This window comes from Vicugna pacos, chromosome 1 (genome assembly GCF_048564905.1).
Source record: "Vicugna pacos chromosome 1, VicPac4, whole genome shotgun sequence".
In the NCBI taxonomy this organism is placed as follows: domain Eukaryota; kingdom Metazoa; phylum Chordata; class Mammalia; order Artiodactyla; family Camelidae; genus Vicugna; species Vicugna pacos.
The window spans coordinates 51,942,212-51,964,783 of record NC_132987.1 but is presented as its reverse complement, the minus strand read 5'-3'; the positions used below and the strand labels follow the sequence as shown (position 1 = coordinate 51,964,783).

The 22,572-nt window shown below is 32.7% G+C and overlaps 1 protein-coding gene across 4 annotated transcripts in view; it reads right to left on the bottom strand.

Moving 5' to 3' along the window:
- Positions 1-22,572, bottom strand: part of ATP11B (ATPase phospholipid transporting 11B (putative)) — a 97,485-nt gene that overhangs the window by 21,810 nt on the left and 53,103 nt on the right. For all 4 annotated transcript variants that reach the window (XM_031682006.2, XM_031682011.2, XM_031682016.2 and 1 more), the window contains exons 18-27: positions 20,501-20,682; positions 19,082-19,285; positions 16,051-16,204; positions 14,683-14,785; positions 11,051-11,196; positions 9,776-9,835; positions 7,920-8,047; positions 7,273-7,411; positions 1,067-1,132; positions 424-527 (exon numbers count right to left, since the gene is read on the bottom strand). In XM_031682006.2, coding sequence (XP_031537866.1) covers positions 424-527; positions 1,067-1,132; positions 7,273-7,411; positions 7,920-8,047; positions 9,776-9,835; positions 11,051-11,196; positions 14,683-14,785; positions 16,051-16,204; positions 19,082-19,285; positions 20,501-20,682 — 1,286 coding nt within the window. The remainder of the gene's footprint in view (positions 1-423; positions 528-1,066; positions 1,133-7,272; positions 7,412-7,919; positions 8,048-9,775; positions 9,836-11,050; positions 11,197-14,682; positions 14,786-16,050; positions 16,205-19,081; positions 19,286-20,500; positions 20,683-22,572) is intronic.

Here is a 22,572-nt window from a genome sequence, read left to right as displayed (position 1 = left end):
GAGAGGAGTTAATGCATTCATGAAAATTTAATGGTTCTGTGCAACTTATTTTATTACATACATTAATAATAATTTAAAGGTAATATTGGTAGTGTAAAGAACACTACTGAGTAAATCCCAGCTTTGCTTACTTTTCAACCTTTGTGATCTTGGGATTCAGTTTCCAAACAGAAAAAATGGGGTAATAAGATTATGATGATGAATCAATGTCATATCTTAGGTAAAACACCTAGAATGTAGTAAGTATTAAGTAATTGTTAGTTTCTTTTTCCCTACATATCAGTAAGATCAACTGAAAGAACTATATTTCTTATCACAATAGGGTCTCAAAATTATTCTAAGCAGAATTTGTTCATAATCTATCACAATAAATATTTGTTAAGAGTTGGATTAATATAATTAAAATATAATTTAGCCACTCACCAGAGAATCCCTCCATAAAACAAAGAAAATACAAAATAGAATAAAATAGATCCCCAGGTAACAAGATGATTGATCCAGGTCCAAAAATGAGTTTCCAAAGCCATCTAAAACAATAAATTGAAAAATCCTGGATATAAATTAATACATCTTTAACTTCTCAGATAAAACTCAAGAATAAAATGTATTAATTATAAGTGACTAAGGTTCCTATGGCGAAGTCCCTCAGAAGGTAAATATTAATGAAAGGATCCTAGAATGGAATTGAACAATTTCAAGTTTAGGTTAATTTTCTTCTGTGAGGAAGCAGCATTAAAATTTCATCAGTACTTTATTCTCAACTCCATGGCCTAACTCCAATTTGTGTTGTCTTACATTATATATAGAGAAGCAGAATTTCAGAGATGAGTATTGTGGGGTTAATCTTTATTTGACCATAAAATTCAGCTAAAGCTTCTTTCCAAAATACTGAATTTTAAAAAGGATTTTTTGACAGAAACTAAAATGAATTATTAAAATAGCGATCAGTGAAATTATTCATGACTGAAAAAGGAAAAGGGAAAACTATCTGTGGCTAAAAAAATCAAGAAAATTAACAATTACACAGATACAAAATGATTCCATGCTTCTAATTTCCATACTGTACCTTTACTGTGACTGTAATAACCATGACTGTGAAGACCAAGGTGCCAAATGTCCAGTTTCCAAACATCTAAAACAAAGAATAAACCATTATTGTATTATGTGTTAACATGATGCTAAATTAGATGTGAGGCAAAAAGTCACTTTATTTTTACTAAAAATGACTTGCATCATTTACACCAGTCACATTTGAAATCTGTGACTGCAAAGTTAAAGGCTTATGAGAAGAAATACCATAAAGCATTATTATGTAAAATGATTCTTTGGATAATATTATCAGACTAGAAACCCAAAGATAGGTTTGGAATTGTGTGGCAAACATGGTTTTTAGTTAGAATGATAAAATTGTTAGTAACTGCTTTATTCCTGTCACACAGTAAAAATGATAAACAAAACCCTGATCATTCATAATTATTTTCTGAAACCATTCTAATCAGAAATCACATAGTAACTTATGGTTAAAAAGAATATGAAAACGAATATATGTATGTTCCTATATGACTGAAGTATTGTGCTGTACACCAGAAATTGACACAACATTGCAAACTGACTATACTTTAATAAAAAGATATATATTATATATATATAAAAAGAAATCACAGCAGATCAATTGCCACTGTATTTCCAGACACAGCAAAGACAAAGCACATAAAAAGAGATACATACAAAATCAATACCTGAAAGGAAAGATAATAGCCAGTGGAACTAATCCTCAAGTATTCCATGTAAAAATGAAGTTAATGCCAGTCAGATGCTAGTCCCATGGGCTTTACAGCCAAAACTTACTAAGGTTTACTAAAAGTGCGGTATCTCCAAATGTCAGGATTTTATTTCCACAAATAAGAGCACAATCAGAAGTGTATGTTCATTTACTTTACAAAGTAGTCACAGTCTTTACCGTCGGTTTTAAAAAAAATTTTTAAAGACTTTTTAAATTACAGATTTCTAACAATTAGCATTTACTTGACAAATTACTTAACCTCTCGATAGCTCACCGTTTTCGTTTGTAAAATGGGGAAAAATCTTTTAGGTACCTATAAGAATCAGGGTATGCAAAAAGGAAAAAGTGCCTGGTATACAATTATCAATCAATAAATAATAGCTACTATCATCAGCAATGAAACATCAATTAATATTCATATATTCGAGAGTATCTGGGGAAGTTTGTCAAGAGGAGAAGAACAGAAAGGTCGTATTAACTTTTCTTGCTTTTATCATCTCTAGAAATGACCTGAAAATACTGAAAAACCACCAGGTCTCACTCAACTCAGCTCTTAAGAGTGCCAGTCTCTTCTTTCAGGGATATGGGGACAGGTATTTGATGCTGTCAGGGAAACTGCCTGGAAGTGCGAACAACTACACATGTCTATCCCTCAGTTAGCTGGTTTTACTGGCTGCAAACTGGAGCTAGTTACATGGTATCTTCCTTAGGCGCAGAGGACAGTTTAGGGCTCCTTCTTGCATTCAATGCCCTGGAGGGAGCTGTAGAAAACACATTCACATTGCACCCCCCGCCTTTTTTCTTTGAATAATTAGCAATGTATTTCAATTGTAATCAGTCAGTGAGGACTCCTTCCATTCTGATTTCCTCTTGAGCTAGCTGGTGATGAATTAAGTGGCAGAGGGAATTTTGAGAATCTGGCTAAACAGAAGTAAAGTTGGACTCATTACATTGGCTTAGGTAAAGTGGGACCTATTTATGTCACTAACGGTCACTTTCACATATACCTAAGTTTGTATTTATAGTTGTATGGCCCTAAAAAAGGGCCAGCCAAAATGTGTAAGGTTTAGACTTGTGGATGAAAAATATTGCCTGCCATATGGGTAAACAAAGGATTTTGGGGCCATCCTTTGTTTGGGATGCAGTGGGGCAGCCACTGCAGCCACCCCCAACTGTTAGCCTCAGGGAAGGCAGGACGGAGAAAAGCAGGATACTGGCTCTAGACAGTTAAGGTGCATATCAAAGCAATGATCTGCCCAGACTCTTGCACCTTCCCATACAAAGAAAAATGCTAAATTCATGAACTTGATATATCTGATTTTCTTTAATTAATAGTAATCTTTTGATGTTCCAACTACCTGGTTTTTGCTGCAAAACTCCTATATATCCTGGCTTCCCTCACCTCTTCAGAGCAGTCCCTCAGAGCTATCTGAGCAGCTATCTTCTGGGCTTAAGTCCTCAGTTTTGTCCATCAAATAAAACATAACTCTCAACTTTTAGGTTGTGGCGGTTTTTTCAGTCGACAGACTACTAAACCTGGATCTGCCCCTGACAGATGCTCAAAACACTTTCTATTACAATCTGCCTATTTTCTGGATTACTTCTTCTAACTTATTTTGTTACCTAATTATTTAATAAAGCCAAGCGTGTATTCCAAACTGAAAAAGGATCAATCATTATCCATTTGTAATACTCAATAATAGTAACTGAGCATTGAGTCTATGCCAAGCACCATTCCAGGCCTTGGGGAATAAAGCAGTGATAAAGTAAAGTTCCTGAGCTGACACACAGTAAGCTTACATGCAGAGGAGACAGAAAATAAATAAATCTAAAAATACATACTCTCAGGTAGAGATTAGTGCTATGAAGAAAAATAAATGTAGAGTCAGGGGTCAGGAAGCGATGGAAGGTGAGGGAGATGGGATTTTACTGGAGTGGGCTAGAAAGGCCTACTCAAGTCAGTGATATCTGAACAGACCTGAATGAATGAGGGAGTCAGTTACATGACCATGTGAATAAAAAACATTCAAGCAGAGAAACAGCAAGTGCAGAAGTCATAAGCCAGAAACAGATTGGACTGAAGAAGCAAGAAAACCAGTGTGGCTGGAGTAGAGTGAATAAAAGGGAGGGTGGTAGAAAATACAGTCCAAGAGGTAGTCCAAGATCTTCTCATTTTTAAAAGATCACCTGGGCTGCTGTGTGGACAATGGATAACAGGAAAGGGAAGAACAGAAACAGAAGCAGGAAGGCAGTTACTATGGTTCCAGAAAGAGATGGTGATGATCTGCATGGTGTGGAGGAGGAAAGAAGTAGAAACGCTCAGGATATGAACGACACTGAAATCAATGTGACTGCACATAGGCTGTGAGAGAAGTGAAATCAAGGATGATTCCTAGACTTCTGCTTGAGTAGTTGGGTAAAAGGTAGTTCCATTTATTAATACATAAAGAACTGGAAGGGAAATGGGTTGGCAGAAGACACAAAAAAAGTATTTTTTAAGCAATATTAAGTTTGGGATTCATATGAGACCTAGAAGTAGAGAAAGCAGTTACTTGAATCATGGAGAGACTGCCAAAGATGTAAAATTGGAAGTTCAGCATAAAAGCAGTATTTAAACCATGAGAAGGATGAATTCACCTTGTGTACAGACAAAGGAAAGATGGCACAGCACTGAGCTCTAGGCTACTTACTGCTCTGTGTAGAACAGTGGTTCTCAAGTTGGGTGGGGAGGGGGGGATTTTGCCTCCCAGGGAACAGCTGGCTGGGTCTGAAGACATTTTTGGTTGTCATAAGAAAAGGGAAAAACAATTAAAAATTAGTCACTAGTTCACAGTTCTCTTAATATATTTTGTTCTCCAGCAACTTGTTAAGGAGTGACAGCGAAGGAATGCTTTTTTTAAATGATGCTCTGAAGGTAAAAATCTGCCCATAGGAAAGCAGTTTATAGACACACACACATAAACAGGGACTCAGACATGTCATATACATTCTTACAGTCTTTTCAAATCTCAGAGAAATTTTCTCTGGATTCTTATATTTTACTATGGGAAAGGAAGACTATTAAAAAGATCTGAGAGGATTATACGAAGAATAAATAGTTCTTTCCTAAGTTAAAGAGAAATTAAGAATGAATGACTACTTTAAAAATTCTGTTGAAAATTTATTAGTAGCTATAATATTCAAGATACTGCTAGACCTTTACACAAAAGACGGGGATAGAATCTTAATTTTTCCTGAACTGTCCTACCCTGTGTGGACCCCAGACTACTGCAACTCTTTCTCCTGCTCTTCCCTCAGGATCACTTGTTTGTACTGACTTCACCTTTACCTCTAAGTCACTCTTCTTCCCAGTACCTCTCCCTAATGTTTTCTACTCTAGGCCCTCAATTGTTTGCAGACTTCTTGGGCATACAAGAATAACAACTGGAAAACAGAAAGCATTCAACCTATTCACGTCTGAACAATGGGAAAGGGACTAGATGTCTAAAAAGATTTTTAGTACAGGGAGACGTTAAGAGGGATCTGGAGCAAAAGGTCTGTGGGCTCAACCCTGAAAAATGGTCATAAGAAAGACTTTGGGAAAAAGAGGCAAGAGCACTCTAGAGATGAAAGAGCAATGGCTTGGAACTAGAAAGGAGCACTGCATGTTCTGAGAGAGACCTGAATGAATAAGGGAGTCAGTAAAAGCAGAGTTTCTGGGAGAAGCAGATCAGACAGGATCTTCAATATAATGATTTGACAGTAATAACAAGTAATATGGCTAGCATTTACTACATAAATATTTTTCCTATATAGTATTTCAAATTTACTATCATGGGCACGTTACTTTTAAAATCAGAAAAAAAAAAAGTAGTAACTACAAACAAAAGATCTCTTTGACTTCCTTTTCATCTAACGACATCTTTCACCTTTCTTAACTCTTTACCCCTCTTTATTCTGTCCAGTTTTCAGCCCAATTATCTCAGATGGAAATGGGCACGCTCACTCATATATCTATATATTTGAAAGTCCTTGTACAGGTGGCAATACTGCACAGAAGGACACTTTGCTAATACTTGCTTTTCAAAGAAATTTAGGATCATGGGTAGGCATATGGGCTTTGAAGTCATACAGATCTGAGTTTAAATACTACTCTAGTAATTTACTTACTGTGTTACCTAAGGCAAATTCCTTAACCTCTCTGAGGTTAATTTTCTAATATGTAAAAAGTAACATACTTTCTTCACACAGATTGTTATAACGAGTTAATAAGCTAATATATGTAATATACCTGGCACAGAGAAAAAATTCAGTAAGTAGTTACTACTTGGGGAAGCACTGTATCCTTCATGCTACACAAACCAGATTCAAATATTTGGCCAACCCAGGCTAAATATGTCCTCAAAAGTGACATGGTAGTAACATGTTATGTTCCTGTTTTACATCCTAAATGGATATACATGGTTAAATCCTCTCTACAATTGAAACCAATTTCCTTCACTGCATTTGAATGTTTTGTTATTATTTTACTTGCTTATTTTCTGTATCTGTCACAAGACTCTAAGCTCTATGACTGTGTTAGTTACTCTCTTATATTCAGAGCCTAGCATAGTTCACGGGAATGGTGGTCCTCAATAAATGTTTGTTGAACAGATAAAACTTCATATTCTCCCAACTTCATATCTTGTATCTCTATGTCTACAAATACATTATGGAATATTTAAGTACTGCCAATGGAAAAGGGAAACTAAAGGTGACAAGCATTTCCAGTCCACCACAATACAACTGCTGTCAATCCCTTTCCTCCTAACCCATCTAGCTAAGCCTAGAAAGAGGCCTAGTTCTGCCAAGAGTCTCTCAACATGAGCAATCCAGTCACGACACAGAAACAATGTAGTGTGGTACTCTTTCCCAATTTCACATTTCAGAAAAGTGGCCATTCTAAACAGTAACTTGACATTTTCAGAACTGCTGGTGTGCCCTGAAGAGTACGGCAGCACTTCCTAAGCATACCCAAAAAATAATTCATGCAATTAAAAGCAAAAACCTAACCACTCAGTCCTGGTTTCTCATCTAAAAAGGCCGGGTCATAATCTCTCTCCAACAGTATTATGGTATAGTGAGCATTAATGGAAACGGGCCACGTAAAGCACTTAGCACAACAGTAAGCACTAAATTAACAGTAGCTATTATTAAAACACAATCCTGAAGTGAACAGCATGCAGGGGCATGAACATATCCTATTGTGTGAATTAATTTTTTAACAGCAAAACTGCTTAGGTAACTTGAGTTTCATGTTAAGATTACATTGCATTGCCTTTTTGTTTTAATTTTCATTTGTATGAAATTTTATTAAGAAAAAAGTTCAAACCCTTTTTATACTTGCATTTTAATACCTGCAATTTTATAACTTAAATTGAATTTTACTTTTTATGACAGAAAGGTACAAGAAAAAACCAAACAAAATCAAATTATTAACAAATATTAAAAAAAAAAACTATATATTTTACCTGGCCATTTCCAAGCAGAGATGTATCTTTCCCAATTAGAAAATAGGATCCAAAAAAGAAAATAAAGGCATGACTGAAACCCAAGAGAGTCCAATAAAGAAATGTTTTAATGCTTAGTTGACGGTTTTTACTAATGTCTCTGTAAATTAAAAAGAGAAAGAGAAACACATTAGGACTTATATTTATTATTTACCTACTAAATAATTATTACAATTTGATAATTAAAAAACAAGATGGATTTTTAAAATTTAAGATTGCTTAGAAATTTTTGCAAAACAATAAATCCTAATTTACAAACCACTGCTTATATCAGGTATCTGTGTAACAGCTTATAGTTCTCATAATACACTTAAATGTTTTCTCATTTGATGAAGAAATATGATACAGACATTATACTTCAGTTTAATCGTGAAAAATTGACTTATCTATATCATATTCTGTTGTAAACATTCTGGAAAAAGTGTTCGTTTTCTCTTTAATGGTCAACAATTATAAACCATTTGACAACTTCCCTTAGTAAAGCTTTAATCACCAAGACACTGCCTAATATATTTGCTTAATTTTAAGGTATTTTTAAAAATTGGCAATTGTAATATTCTACCTACAGTCAGAAATGTTACAAACATTTAATACTGGAAAATACTTACCGATAGAGGGTAGGCTTGTTCTGTAATACATGAGGGTCTATATGCTGTTCTAATAGACTATATATCAGAATAGGTAGGGATGTAAAACAAATATTATATAAAGTCAGGTACACGCTGTCATACAGTGTCTAGAAAGAGAAATTGGTAGGAACTTTGAGACTTTAAACTATACGTTACTATTATACTTAAGCATTTAATCATAATAAAGAAGCATATTAAAAACATAAAAATACAGTTTTTTCAATTTACACAAAATCCATTTTAATAATTCCAGTTTGTTTCTTATAGAGACACAAAGATAATATTACTAGATTTATATCCTTTGTGGAAATTGAAACATTTTGTTATGTCAAATGTTTCTAGAATTCTAGTGAATTGGATCTGTATGTCACTGTGATGTAATTCTACACAATTCTCCTACATGCATCTTAGGCTTGTTATTATCCCTTTGATATGCTATACATGTAGTTTTGCTTTCATGGCTTTGTCTTCCCATCTAACCGCTGTACTTCCTTTAATCCATGATCCAGGAAACTTAAAATCATTGGCTCAAATTCTTGATGATAGCTTCCTTTTCTAAACAGTCATACATGCTACTGCTTGTACTAATGGCTTAGCACTTGGCCTACACTTCATATATTGTTTCTGCTGATTTTGATACTGTCTCTCAAACTATACTATGAACTTGAAAACCTAATCAAAATAGGTTAAGTCTCCTTGTCACATACTCTTACAGCATTCTTTTTTTCACCTAAGCAAACAAACATTTTACTGGCAATCAATGTCCAAGCAAATATTAGAAATTTAGGGTAACAAGTTGTAAACAGAGGAGAAAATGGTGATTATGGGTAGAAACAACTCATAAAAAACCTAAAATAATTAAGCTCTTGTCATTTCAACAAATTAACACAAATGTCTCGATCAATTAGATATGTGGAATGTGGTATGTGAAAATGGTGCTCAGTTACTCAGAAGCAGTAGGTCCAAGGATGATTTAGTTACTAACTTAGCTATGAGATCTTGGGCAAGTTACTTAATCTCCATGGATTTCAATCTCCTTTTTTTATGGGACATATATACAATAAAAGATCCACCATGTGTGCATTCACAGCTACTGCTAACTTATCACAGAGTTTTCCCTCTGAGCCTATAGCTTCAAGACTCTTTTCAATATAGCTCTCCTGGGGCCTCTATCAATTTTATTTAGTTACCTTCTGAGATAAAACCTATAGGTTACCCCTAGACTCAATCACTAAGGTTCCTTCTAAATCTAAAAAAAATTCTGAGTCAAAAAATAAATAATGAAGTAATCCCCCAATAGTTATCTGGCCTGGCTTCATATGGATTTTTACAGAAATATTACATATCATATGAGTTGAATTCATAAACTATTCAAGAGTTCAAAAAATTCATAAACTATTAAGAGTTAACATCCATTTTTTAAAAAAGCATCCAGAATTAAAATATACTTTGGTATTAACATTCACTTTGGAGGGGAGTGCATGCTTAGCTCAAGTGGCAGAGTGCATGCTTAGCATGCATGAGATCTTGAGTTCAATCCCTAGTACCTCCTCTAAGAATAAATAAATAAACCTAATTACCTACCTCCACCAAAAAAAAAAAAAAAAAAAAGAGTAATCTTAAAAAACAAACCAAAAAAGATGCACTTTGAACTGAAAATCAGAGTGAATAAATATTATAAATATTATACTAATTAAATATACTAATTAGAAAAGTTCTGTTTAGTTATCTGTAGGACTAGGAAAAATGGAAAAAAATCCCTTTAAGTATCTATCAAAAACTAAACATACAAACTTTATTCTAAAAGGATAAAAGAAAAGCTTCTATTTACCTACCTGTTGAGAAAACAAACAGTAGAACTGATACAAAAATTGGGGTGTGATAAAGCACACATTCTGAAAAAAAAAAAAGAATGGAAATAATTAAAATATTTAGGTCAAAAGAGAAATAATTTCTAAAACCGGCTATTAAAGAGTCCAACAATCTCAGCTGACATGGTAAGTAGAAGATCTGCCCATAAGAACTTGTCCATATACAATGGAAAATTAGGATTCCCATTTTATTGAAGAAAAATCTAAAAGTTGTCTAAGTAGCACTGCAATTGTCAGCATGAAAATACCCTTGACTGCTAATACTGCCAAGCAATACCATAATTTTGAGTTTACAACCTGCCAACTGTTTTTCAGTATTTTTCGTATCTAGGACAGTAGGTAAGGTTTACTTATACTTTTAGGGCTAAAATTGCTTTAAAATGTAAAAATACAACAAATGGGACTATCAAACATCCTTCCATTTTAACATACTTATGTCACAGCAAAAGCTATGATAACAGCTAGAAAAAATCTGCCATTGGCGTCTATTAGTATAATGCAATCTACCTGTGCCCTTTCATTGGGTTTTAGTTATTATTTAATTACAGGAATATATGCAATATAGGACAAGCACTGTGATGTATTTAATGTCTTGGTAATCAGGGGCTTTTAACGTTGGTTCCACAGAACCCTACGTTCGACCCAAAGGGTCAAGAGACAGAAGAGTATTTCAACATAATTGGTTTCCTTGTAAACCTATGGATTTTATTTTATGCATCTAAAATTCCTATACTGAATAGTTTATACGTTTCTATCAGATAACCAAATGGTAATTCATGGCCCCAAAAAGATTAACATCTGTTTGAAATCATCATATTAGAATTAAAATTAAGACTTACTACTGGCTCAGGACAAAATAACACTAAAGAAATCAAATTAACTGCGTTCTAATTTGCATAGAATAAAACATACCAATTTTAAGTGTGAATTTTGATGTGTTCTGACAAATTTATATACCCATGTAACTACCACCGCAATCAAATTAGAGAACTTTTCTGTCATGCAAAGTTCTCTTATATCCTTTTCCAGTCAATTCTATCACCTGTACCCTTGTCCTCAGGCAACCACTGATTAGCTTTCTGTGAGTACACATTCGATTTATGACAAAATAACAGAAGTATATCCATAGACTGTTATTTTTATTTATAGAAATAATTTTTAAGAGTAATAGCATTCCTTAAGTTCAAACCTCAAATACTGTATCAGTAATAGATTCTAAAATATCTCCATAAAACTCACCTTATAAAAAAAATACTGTACAAGAGTAGCTATTCTAATATAGTAAAAATGACCATGAACAAAAAGCAATTTGGAGAGGAATTTAAATCTAGCTATTGCATAGTCACTGTTCCTGGCAGCTTGTCTTCCTTCTTTACCCATGATTCCTGCAATAAAGGGGACAAAAAGGCAAATTCATTCATAACTGGTAAGTGTAATTTTCATGATATCTCTGCAAATATCTTAATTATCTACAGAAGTCAAACCTGAACTTAGGATCACTATGTCCTAAAATACAGCAGACAGATTACCAAAAAGTTGTTCTACTTAAATCAAATATGTAACTAATACAAAGCCACAATAAATACCAAGGATGTAACATCAATTTTCAAAGTATTAGAATAAGATAAAATACAATTAATATGAAAATAAAATTAAAAGTTCAGGATCTAAGGAGAAAAACTATTTTTAGATTAACAAGCACAAAGTACTAGTTAATATATTTCTAATGAAGAGAACATTTTTAACAGCTTTAACTTCACTATTTCCAATGAATATAAAAAATACACAAGTTGAGTAATTTGCACCAAGCAAAAATGATCATGCTGAACTGTGTTTTGGGTTTTAAAAAATTTTTTTTTATTGAAATACAGTTAATATACATTATTGTGTTACTTTCTGGTGTACAGCAAAGTGATTCAGTTATAGATATAAACGCATATTCTTTTCCACTACGCTTTATTACAGGGTATTGAGTATAGTTCCCTGTATGATACAGTAGGACCTTGTTGTTCATCTGTTTTATATAGAGTAGTTTGTATCTGCTAATCCCAAACTCCGAATTTATCTCTCTCCCATCCCCCTTTCCCTTTGGTAACCATAACTTTGTTCTCCAAGTCTGTGAGTTTGTCTCATAAATAAATTCACTTGTGTCATATTTTAGATTCCACATATGATATCATATGGTATTTGTCTTTTTCTTTCTGGCTTACTTAGTATGATCATCTCTAGGTCCATCCATGTCACAGCAAATGGTATTATTTCATTCTTTTTTATGGCTGAACAGTATTCCACTGTGCATATGTACCACATATTCTTTATCCACTCACTTGCTGATGGACATTTAGGTTGCTTCTACATCTTGGCTACTGTAAATAGTGCTGCTATGAACACTTGGGTGTACGTATCTTTTTTGAATTACAGTTTTCTCTGGATATATGGCCAGGAGTGGAATTGCTGCATCATATGGTAGGTCTATTTTTAATTTTTTAAGGATACTGTTCTCCACAGTGGTTGCACCAAATTACATTCTCATCAACAGTGTAGGGGAGAGTTCCCTTTTCTCCACCTCTCTATTTGTTATTTGTAGACTTTTTAATGATGGCCATTCTGACCAGTGTGGTACTGACCAGTACCTCACTACAGTTTTGATTTGCATTTCTCTAATAATTACATGCTTAACTTTTAAAACTTTTATGCGTAAGTCAAAGTGTGCCTTTTTAAAAAGAAAAATGTACAATATTTCAGATCAGCACATAATTTTATCTGATAAACGTGCATACTTTTTTTCAGGTTACAATAATCCTTTAGGTTTCAAAAGAATTACTACCAAGTTTGGTTCTTCAATGTAGAAGCAGTTTTGATAAAATCATTTTTTCAAAATTAAAAATTTTCATTTTTGTCATAAAAAGATCAAAATGTTCCAAAATGTAAAGACAACCACCTATAGTCACAACTCCTAGAGAAAAACCACTATTTCTGATCTACATCCTTTTAGAATTTTTTCTTCTGCATATTTCATGTGTGTATATCTAATACATATACAAACAAGTGCATAAACATGGGACTATTTGTTCTGTAATCTGCTTTTGTCACTACATTATTGACATTGTTTATAACATGATCATTTATCTTCTTAAAAGAAATTCTTAGATGCATAATTGCTAGACCAATAGGTATACACCTAAAAATGTTATACATAATAACACAGGGTGTACCAATTTACATTCCCACTAACAACATACATGAGCACTTACTAATCTATACTTTTGCAAATTCCAGGCTTTATCAATCTTTGTAATTTTTTCCAATCTCACAGGCAATTTTAACTTACATTCTTTTGATTACTAGTGAGACTGAACACTTTTTTCATGCATTTAGTATTCACTTAAGATTTCTCCTTTTTGTGACAACTGATGGTTCACATCATTCAACGTATCTCTACTTGGGTGTTTTTCTTATTCTTCTGAATTTGATAAGACCTCACATATTAAGGAATATTAAGACTTTGTCATCTATTTTGCAAATATTCTTTCCCGGTTTGTCTTCACAATTTGTTTATGTGGAGTGTTTACTTTTGCCACACATACTGATCTTTTCCTTTTTAGTTCCTTGTTTTATCTGGTTTTGTACTTAAAGGATCCTTCCACATCTCAAATAACAGGATTATTTATTAAAATTTCCTATCACCTTTTATTATTGCTAAAAATTATTTAAATCTTTAATCCATCTGGAATTGGTTTTGCTATAAGCAATTGAAAAGAACTCACTTTTTTCTTTTCCAAATAATTAACTAGTTATATCAGTATTTTTTAAATCAAATAATTTGTTTCCCTATTTATTTGAAACATCTCCTTTGTTATATCTAAATTTCCAGATGTTTGAATCGATTCTATTCACTAGTTTGGCTGTTACCATATCAGAATCAAACAGTTATAAATACTGTAGATTTCTGTGGTTTAACAAATGATATACGGAAGTTATCAAATTGTTATGAAGATCTAAGGGAAAACAACAGTATACATAGTGGAAAGATAATGCAGTTTTCAAAATGAAAAGTTAATTATCCCAAAGAGGAAGAAGCTAATTTGAGAGATACACTAGAAATATTAGACCTGACAACCACCTATCACAGGATAAAAGCAATTCCAGGGTGAGGACTATTTTCTTTTTTAATTCTGAAATTTTATCCTTCACCAAAATCTCATACTTTTCTCTTTTGCTTCTGTATTTGTATAATAAAATTACTCGGGCAGATAGGTCAGAATATGGTTTAAATATGAAATGACGGATAATTCAAATATAATAAAGTCATATTAGTATTCTGCATCCAATGAAAACTTTAGGCAAAAATAGTATAGAAATCAGAATAAAGGTTACTAAATTAGAAAATTATTAAAAAATTTAATTTTTATATTACAGTTTGTTGTAATTTCCTGTCTCTAAAACCATCTTTCAAATAAGTTTCAGAATCTTCAGACTGACAAATAAATAATAACAGTGTCTAAAACAGGAATTTAAAATCATAAGGGCATTTATGTAAATCACAAATTCAGAGTTTAAAAATGATTTTAAAAAAGCATGAAAATACAAAATGGCATGTAAAAATAACGTCATTTCATTAGGAAGGAGAATTACCAAAGATAAAATTTACTAATGTGGTATTTATTTTCTTGAAAATTTGGAATTAAAATACCCTAAATATTCGGCTTAATTATAATAGTTTTCTGATGGGGATACAATGAGATATATTACTCTGTTGCACTTAGTTTTCATTTGCATATTTGATAATTGTGCTTTAGCCTACAAAAGGAAAATTCAAAATAACCAAATAATTATACCAACTTTAAAAGTTCAGAAAAAAAATCAATCACCTATGCCAACATGTGCTTCTTGTATCATGCTTACATCATTAGCACCATCACCAACAGCCAGTGTTATAGGTTTCTCAGGTGAGATTTTTATCAGTCTTATTACCTGAAAGACATACAATTAATTAGTTATGATAAAATTTCAATTTTCTTATGTTTATATAAGAAATATATGTCAGTTATCTGAAATGACTCTGTTGTAAGAAGAGTAGAAATAAAAAAATTAATTTTGTTATATAATAATATGCACTGGGGTTCATTTTTTGAGGGGTGTCTCCATTAAGTATTAGGAATGTCTTTTAGAAATGACACAGCAAAACAGAGTACTATCTTTGGATTTTATGATGAGAAGCAAGAATCTTTTAAATACAGTTCCATTTATAAAAAGCTTAATAATAATTAAGTTTGTAAAAAGATAATTATACTTAATTGAACTTTGTCAGGCAAAATTTTTCTTTCCCAAGAAATTATTCTTTTCATTTGACACAGAGGAAAGATAATTATTTTCCCTTATAATAAAATTTTTTTTAATTGAAAAAGCAATCAAGATTAAATTCAGTAAAATCAAAAGAAAGGTTTCTTTGGAATACTTGAATGTACTTTTATAAAGAACCTAGGTATTTGCTCTGTTTGGTCTCTAGTTTTAGTCTCTATAAATTGGGGTACATGGATTATAATAATTAAAATATTGACATTGTAACAAAATTCCATGAAGCTAAAAACAACTAATGCATAGTTTATTAGATCTATATGAGAAACAATCAGTGTTCCGACATGCATTTCAAAGGACATCCTTGTGTAGAATACAGTTATAAAGTTATCTATATAGGCGTTTAATTGAATCATACTTAGATGAAATTAAAATATTTCCTATATGCAGCTTCATATCACAAGTTAACTGGCTTTACAACTTTTTACTGAAGCTCTACTTATCACTTAATAGCCATTTTTAACAAAGAGAATTTCCACTTCATCAGAATGCAAGAATAAGCAAAGATCAACAGAACCACCTGAAGACGCAGAAGAACTTAAGTCTTACAGGCTCCCTCACTAGTTAAGTAACTAACTTGCAAAACTTTGGTTATCACAATTCAATTTTGTGTCTCAGGAAAATCACTGCTACCCATCACATGGACATTTTTAGCCACAGTGACTCATTTCTAGGTCATTATGAATAGTTGAAACTTCAATATTCACTCTGAAATTTCCAAAGGCCTAACGTACAAGGGTTAAAATTTGTAATATGAATTACTGCCTTTGAGTAAGATTCATATATTGCATACCACCAAATGGAATAAGATAAGGCATTAACTTTAAAGAATACTCTTAGATCTAAATATCTTTATGGGACTTTTTATAGCATAAACATACCTTTGCTTTCTGCAGTGGTGCCATACGACAGCACAGTACAGCTGAACAGTTTCTGCAAACTTCCATGAATAGTTTTTCATGCTCCCTGAGTGCAAGAGACAGACTGGTCCCATCTACCACCAGACCATGCTGAATCACATGATCCTCTGTAATTCTAAAAAGGAAAATAATTATATTTTCTATAAGATACTTTGAAGCCATATTATTTACACTCATTTAGTAAACAAAAGATTCTTACTGAAAGATGGACCATTCATTCACTCACAGACTTCACTGTTACAAAACTAGTATCTCAAGGAAGAACTAAGTTGTACTACCTGAAAGTTAAGATTAAGCAGAACTGAGAGTAGTATGATGAGTAAAAGAGATGATAATCAACTTTGCAATGAACTGGTATTTAGATAGTTATGAAATATGGAAAAACACCTCACAGTTCTAGCACCTACTAGGTAGCAACTGCTCATCTCTGTAGCTTCATGTCTCAATACTTCCCACACCTGTTCCCATCTATCCATTCTCTAGTTATACTTAACTACTATCAAGTCATCAAATGAGTCTTTTTCTCAGCTCTGGGAATTTGCATACACTGTTCGCTTTGCTTCTTGGTGTTACTCTCTGACCAGTTCACATTTCATCTCAGGAGACAACAGTCATGAATTCTTCCATAGAGGTAGAGCTTAGCTGTGTAGGCTAAGCTTCCCTCTTCTATCCACTGACAGCCCTCTGTTCTTGCCTCAGTTGTGAGAAGTCTATGACAATATATTCACTTCTATTTTTCCTACACACTGTAAGTATTCTGAGAGTAAACAATACATTTTATATGACTCCGTTCTGAATGCCTAGATAGGAGACAATTAATAATGCTTGTGGAGGAATGGATATACATACTAAAGCTTTCAAAGGTAAGGAATTCTTTCCTCTACCCAAGATTTTTAGACTAGATAACTTCCTGAAAGTCTGTAAATAAGAATCCAATTGACTTACGTGTATAACTCAGAAAACACATTCCACCAAAAAGATGGTATCTCTAAAATATAATACAAATTTCACATAGCAAGCCTAAAATTCATTTTAAGATATAACCCTCAATTTATAATACAGCTTTTGCACAAAAAGAGAAATGAACAATATCCATGATCTTAACACTCACTAAAAGCACATATACAGAAGATTAAAAAAAATTCTAAAATATGTAAATATACATAAAATAGATATACAAGTTTATACTGTATAGCATAGGGAATTATATTCAATATCTTTTAGTAACTTATGGTGAAAAAGAATATGAAAACGAATATATGTATGTTTCTTTTTTTTATATGTATGTTTCTATATGACCGAAGTACTGTGCTGTACACCAGAAATGGACACATTGTAAACTGACTACACTTCAATTAAAAAATATACATAAATAATAATTATCTTTAGATGGCTGTATTATATCATTAAGCATCATATCTTCTTTGTAACTGTATTTTTAAATGAACATTATTTTTATAATCAGGAATAATATTTTAAAAGGCATATATAAAGTAAATAATTCTCAGCAACTAATGCCTATGTTTTAGGGAGTTCCTGACATTATCATACTTAAAATTTTAAATAGCCACAACAGTGATGACACTGCTCCAAAATTGTAGTATAATAATCTAGATAAATCACCTTTATGAACTCAAGCAAATACTCCTCTGAGCGTTGTAATGTCTCTTTAAGACATTCTTTAAATAAGTTTTTCTTTGATGAAATCCAGTTTAACACCACATCAATGCCTGCATAATAAATGTAAATAAAGCTCTGAATGTACATTGAGAACTCTGGTAATGTCTTTTTGGATTTTTTTCTGCGTTAATGTCATAAGACTGCAAAGACAGGTACCTACAGAACATCTAAGGTGTCTACATACAAGCAACCCTGATGCTTCCACTGAAGTACTCCTAATTCACTGTGAAAAATTAGACTCTGTTAAGTGGGGGGGGCTCCTAGATAAGACTGCTCTCCCTATAAAAAGAAGATTCAGAGAAAAAGAGAATTTAGATAATAAATGCTTATGAAATTTTCTTTGAACAGTAAAGTGCTGATTAATTTCCCAGTTCGGCCATGTGAACTGTATCAGGGGTTGGCACATGTTTTCAGTAAAGTGTCAAAAGTAAATATTTCAAGTTTTGAGAGCTAAGAAGCTAAAATTGAAGGTATTAGGTAGGCACTTACACTACAAAAGAGGAAACAAACTTTTTCAAGTAAAAAATATAGTAAGAATAAGTATAATTTTTTAAAATAATAGAAATCTACTAATGAAAACAGAAAACTTTTTTATGTAGAGGGAAGAACATTTTGATTAACTGGGGTTTAAAGTTAATTTCTCTTCCTTATCATCAAAATCAATTGCAAATGCCCATCTGTTAATGCTGATCTGTAATGAGACTTTATATTTCATTTTTGATTGTCTTTCAAAGAGGTAGCATATTAAAGCATATTATCACTGAATAATAAACAAAATGCTTTGCCATCTAATTCGATAATAAAATAATCAACACTCCACTGTGCCTTAAGAACATGACATTAAAAGTCCATTTTTCTTTTCATGCTTGCACATGATAAGTAAATACTGGTAATAAAAATATCCTAAAATGTCAGTCATATGGCAATATGTGTGGCACTCAAAACAAGTTATAACTGTGTTGCTGTAATTTGTAATGTATCAAGCAGTAGTGAGAAATAATAAAAGTGTTCATAAGGTCTCTGTTGCAATTACTCAACTGTGCTGTTATAGTGCAAAAGCCTTCCCTGATGATATATAAACAAATTTGGCTTTGTTCCAATAAAACTTTGTTTACAGGCATTGAACTTTGAATTTCATATAAATTTCACATCACAAAATATTACTCTTCTTTGAATTCTTTTTCATTCATCAAAAAGTGTAAAAATTATTTTAAGCTCATAGGCTGCAAACAAAGGGCAGTGGGCCATATTTGGGACCATGGGCCATAGCTTGCTGACCCCTGAACTCCATGATCTGGATAATTATTCTTACCTTCTGGCAAGCTGTCTCAATTGTTCAGCACATTCACTGTCTGATTTCTGGTTTATAAGTTCAAGGATGTTCATGGTTCTGTGAAAATGTCCACATGATAAACTCACACTAACAGCTGTCTCATGTTTATCTCCAGTAAGTACCCATACTTTGATACCAGCCATTCTCAATGCTTCAATCGTTTCTCGAACTTTATCTTGTAGTCTGAAAATAAACAAAATTAGTAGTAGAGAATACTTTTTTGACTGCATTTTAAGTATAAAACACATAGTACAAGTAAGTAAGGAGTTCTGGACTCCTTAACTTGGGAATATTATAGTACAATAAAATAACTGAAAATTTTTTTCCCCATTAGGGAAGAAATAGGAATAATCAGATTGGTGATTGACTAACATAAAATGTACAACTTCAGATTTTAAGAGTGTATCTTCAAAGTTGATTTTTATAGAACCAACTAACTATACAGTCTTTACAAACTCTTATTTAGTAGAAAGTCTTAAGTTTCAAATTAGAAGATTTCTCTTTTTTTTTTTTCTGATAAGAAAATCTCTCATCTCAGTAGTTCAAAAATCAGACCATGGACAATAAAGAACTACAAAACCTCAGGTGAGTCAGAAACCTCATGAGGACAACGGAAAAGTTGTCCTAGATTTTGCAAAATGCAAGCACCCTTAGATCCAGGGGACAGAGAAAAATATAACAATAGGCTTATTTTGTAGAATTCAATTTAATTCAAGAAACTATGAAACACACATCGGGAGTGATGCTGAGGAACAAAGGCAAAGAATAAACAGACCTCAAGAAATTCACAGGCTAACAGAGGAAAAAAGTCCTTAAATAAATAATTATACTGTTAAAAGGACAAGAACAGAACTACTTACAACACAGACTTAACAATGAAGAGAATTTATAATCTATTATGGACTAGGAAAGGTCTTCCTGAAATAGGGGTACTATATGGAATAAATTTTATGAATAGGTATTCACAAATGGATAAGGGAGGAATGATCCATGCAGAAGGCACAGCTTTGCCAGAGAACAAAGGCATAAAATACAATAGCTTTAACTATAGTTGTTGTTCAGAGGGGCACTATAGACAGTTTGGCACTGCTGAAAATGTAAAGAGAAAGTGGGCAGTGGTAGGGGGTGAGTGAGGACTAGGCAGGTGTTTCAAGTCTCTGTACAGCACACTGAGGAGCACAACTATACACAGCTGGATTCTTTCAACAATTTCAGATATCTGGCTAGAATAAAAATTGTATATATGGACTGGGAAAAATTAAGGATTTAACTCTATTTTTATTTTAAATATGTTGTCATTATAAAATGTTAATAAATGGAATCTGTCAAATTCAAAACACCTGGCTAGAAAAATTCTTATGAGAGAAAAATGACATTGCCTGCTTATCTGGTACTTACTTGTCTTCTACTGCAGTAGCTCCCAGTAATATCAGGTCTTTCTCTATGAACTGGAAGACATCTGCCAATTTCTCTTCCCGCTGCTGCAAGGCAGTCCTGGCTTCAAACAGGCGTCTATCTATCTCCTCATACTCTTTAGATGTAAACTGTCTATAGGCCATACATAGAGTTCTTAGCCCTTTCTGAAAAGAAAAATTAAAGACAAAAATTGAACAAAACTAACTAATGGGGAACCAGGAAGTCACTGAAATAAACTGAGGACTCTATTACCAAAAATCAATTGAAAAAAAGTACTACTATCTAGTGATAGGAAATAACATAAACCATCATAAAACCCTAGTCATCTAAGTTATGGGACACATATCATAGCTCTTCCAATTTCTGATGAGTTCTTAAAAAGTTGCTCAAAATAATTAAGATTTCTGAATTGTAGAGTATTAGTGCCTAGACAGGATCATAAAGACAATCTATCTGTGATTTTAAAACTGTTCTACCTGGAAAGCCAGAAAGTTCCATAGTGGTACCTTCAGGATTGCCAAGAGATAGGCAGCCCCAGGTTCTACTCTCCTGTTTTAATCACTGCAAGCTCATTTTTATCTACTTTATAAGAATTTTTTTAAGCAAAGGGGACTATAATTTCCTGAGGGTTTATGGTACGACAAATTCACAATTTAAATAAAGAAGCCTGTAAGGTGGACATTATCATCAATACTTTCTAGAGTCACTGAATGAATGATTTTAAATTATAACATCTTTACTAGTGAACTGGAATTACACAAAACTTAGGAATACATATTTGATTATCTGATTCTACTGGGTGCAAATTTTCCTTATGGTGTGAATATCTGAAAGTTGACATCCAAATCTGAAAGCTTATGAAAGTTTTTTTCCCTATAACACATTTTCCTCAGAAAAACCTAAAATAAATGTTCTAATAACAGAACTTGGAAAGGGTAGGTTTTAAAATACTGTATGACACTATTTAGAAGATTTCTAAATACTGGCATTCCTTTATTTACAAGTGATCCAACTTATGAACACCTATTTTTCTTAAATAAATAGTTAAGGGACCATGAGAGTTATTAATGTATGAAATTAATAAATTCATTCTACAACAAACAATTACTGAGTGACAACTACATGTCAGCTTTCTTCCAGATACTAAAATGATATAGACCATAAACAATTAAGAGACAAGTAATGGGAGAAAAGAAACCATAAGTAAAGGAGGCAGGTGAGCAGTGATAAGTATGGAGCATACATTTCAGAAATTCAGAAATGAGAGATTATGAAGCCCTAAGACTGAGAGAGAACTGCTTAATAATTTTCCTCTTCACATAAATTGTGGCATTTTGTTTTTGTGAGATTACCAGATTCTTCTATATTCTTTCATTAAGAAGGACATAATTCTGGATATAAGCCCAGGAGTGGGATTCCTGGGTCATATGGTAAGTCTACTTCAGGATGACACCCGCACCCCAATGTTCATAGCAGCATTATTTATAATAGCCAAGACATGGAAACAGCCTAAATGTCCATCAACAGGTGACTGGATAAAGAAGGTGTGGTATATTTATACAATGGAATACTACTCAGCCATAAAAACCGACAACATAACACCATTTGCAGCAACATGGATGCTCCAGGAGAATGTCATTCTAAGTGAAGTAAGCCAGAAAAAGAAAAATACCATATGAAATCGCTCATATGTAGAATCTAAAAACAAACAAACAAACAAAACAAACAAAGCATAAATACAGAAAAGAAATAGACTCATAGACATAGAATACAGACTTGTGGTTGCCAAGAGGGTCGGGGGTGGGAAGAGATAGACTGGAATTTCAAAATTGTAGAATAAACAAGATTATATTGTATAGCACAAGGAAACATATACAAGATCTTTTGGTAGCTCACAGAGAAAGGAATGTGACAATGAATATATATATGTTCATGTATAATTGAAAAATTGTGCTCTACACTGGAATTTGACACAACATTGTAAAATGATCATAAATCAAAAAAAAAGTTAAAAATAAATAGATAAATAAATAAATCGGATTTCTACTTTAAAA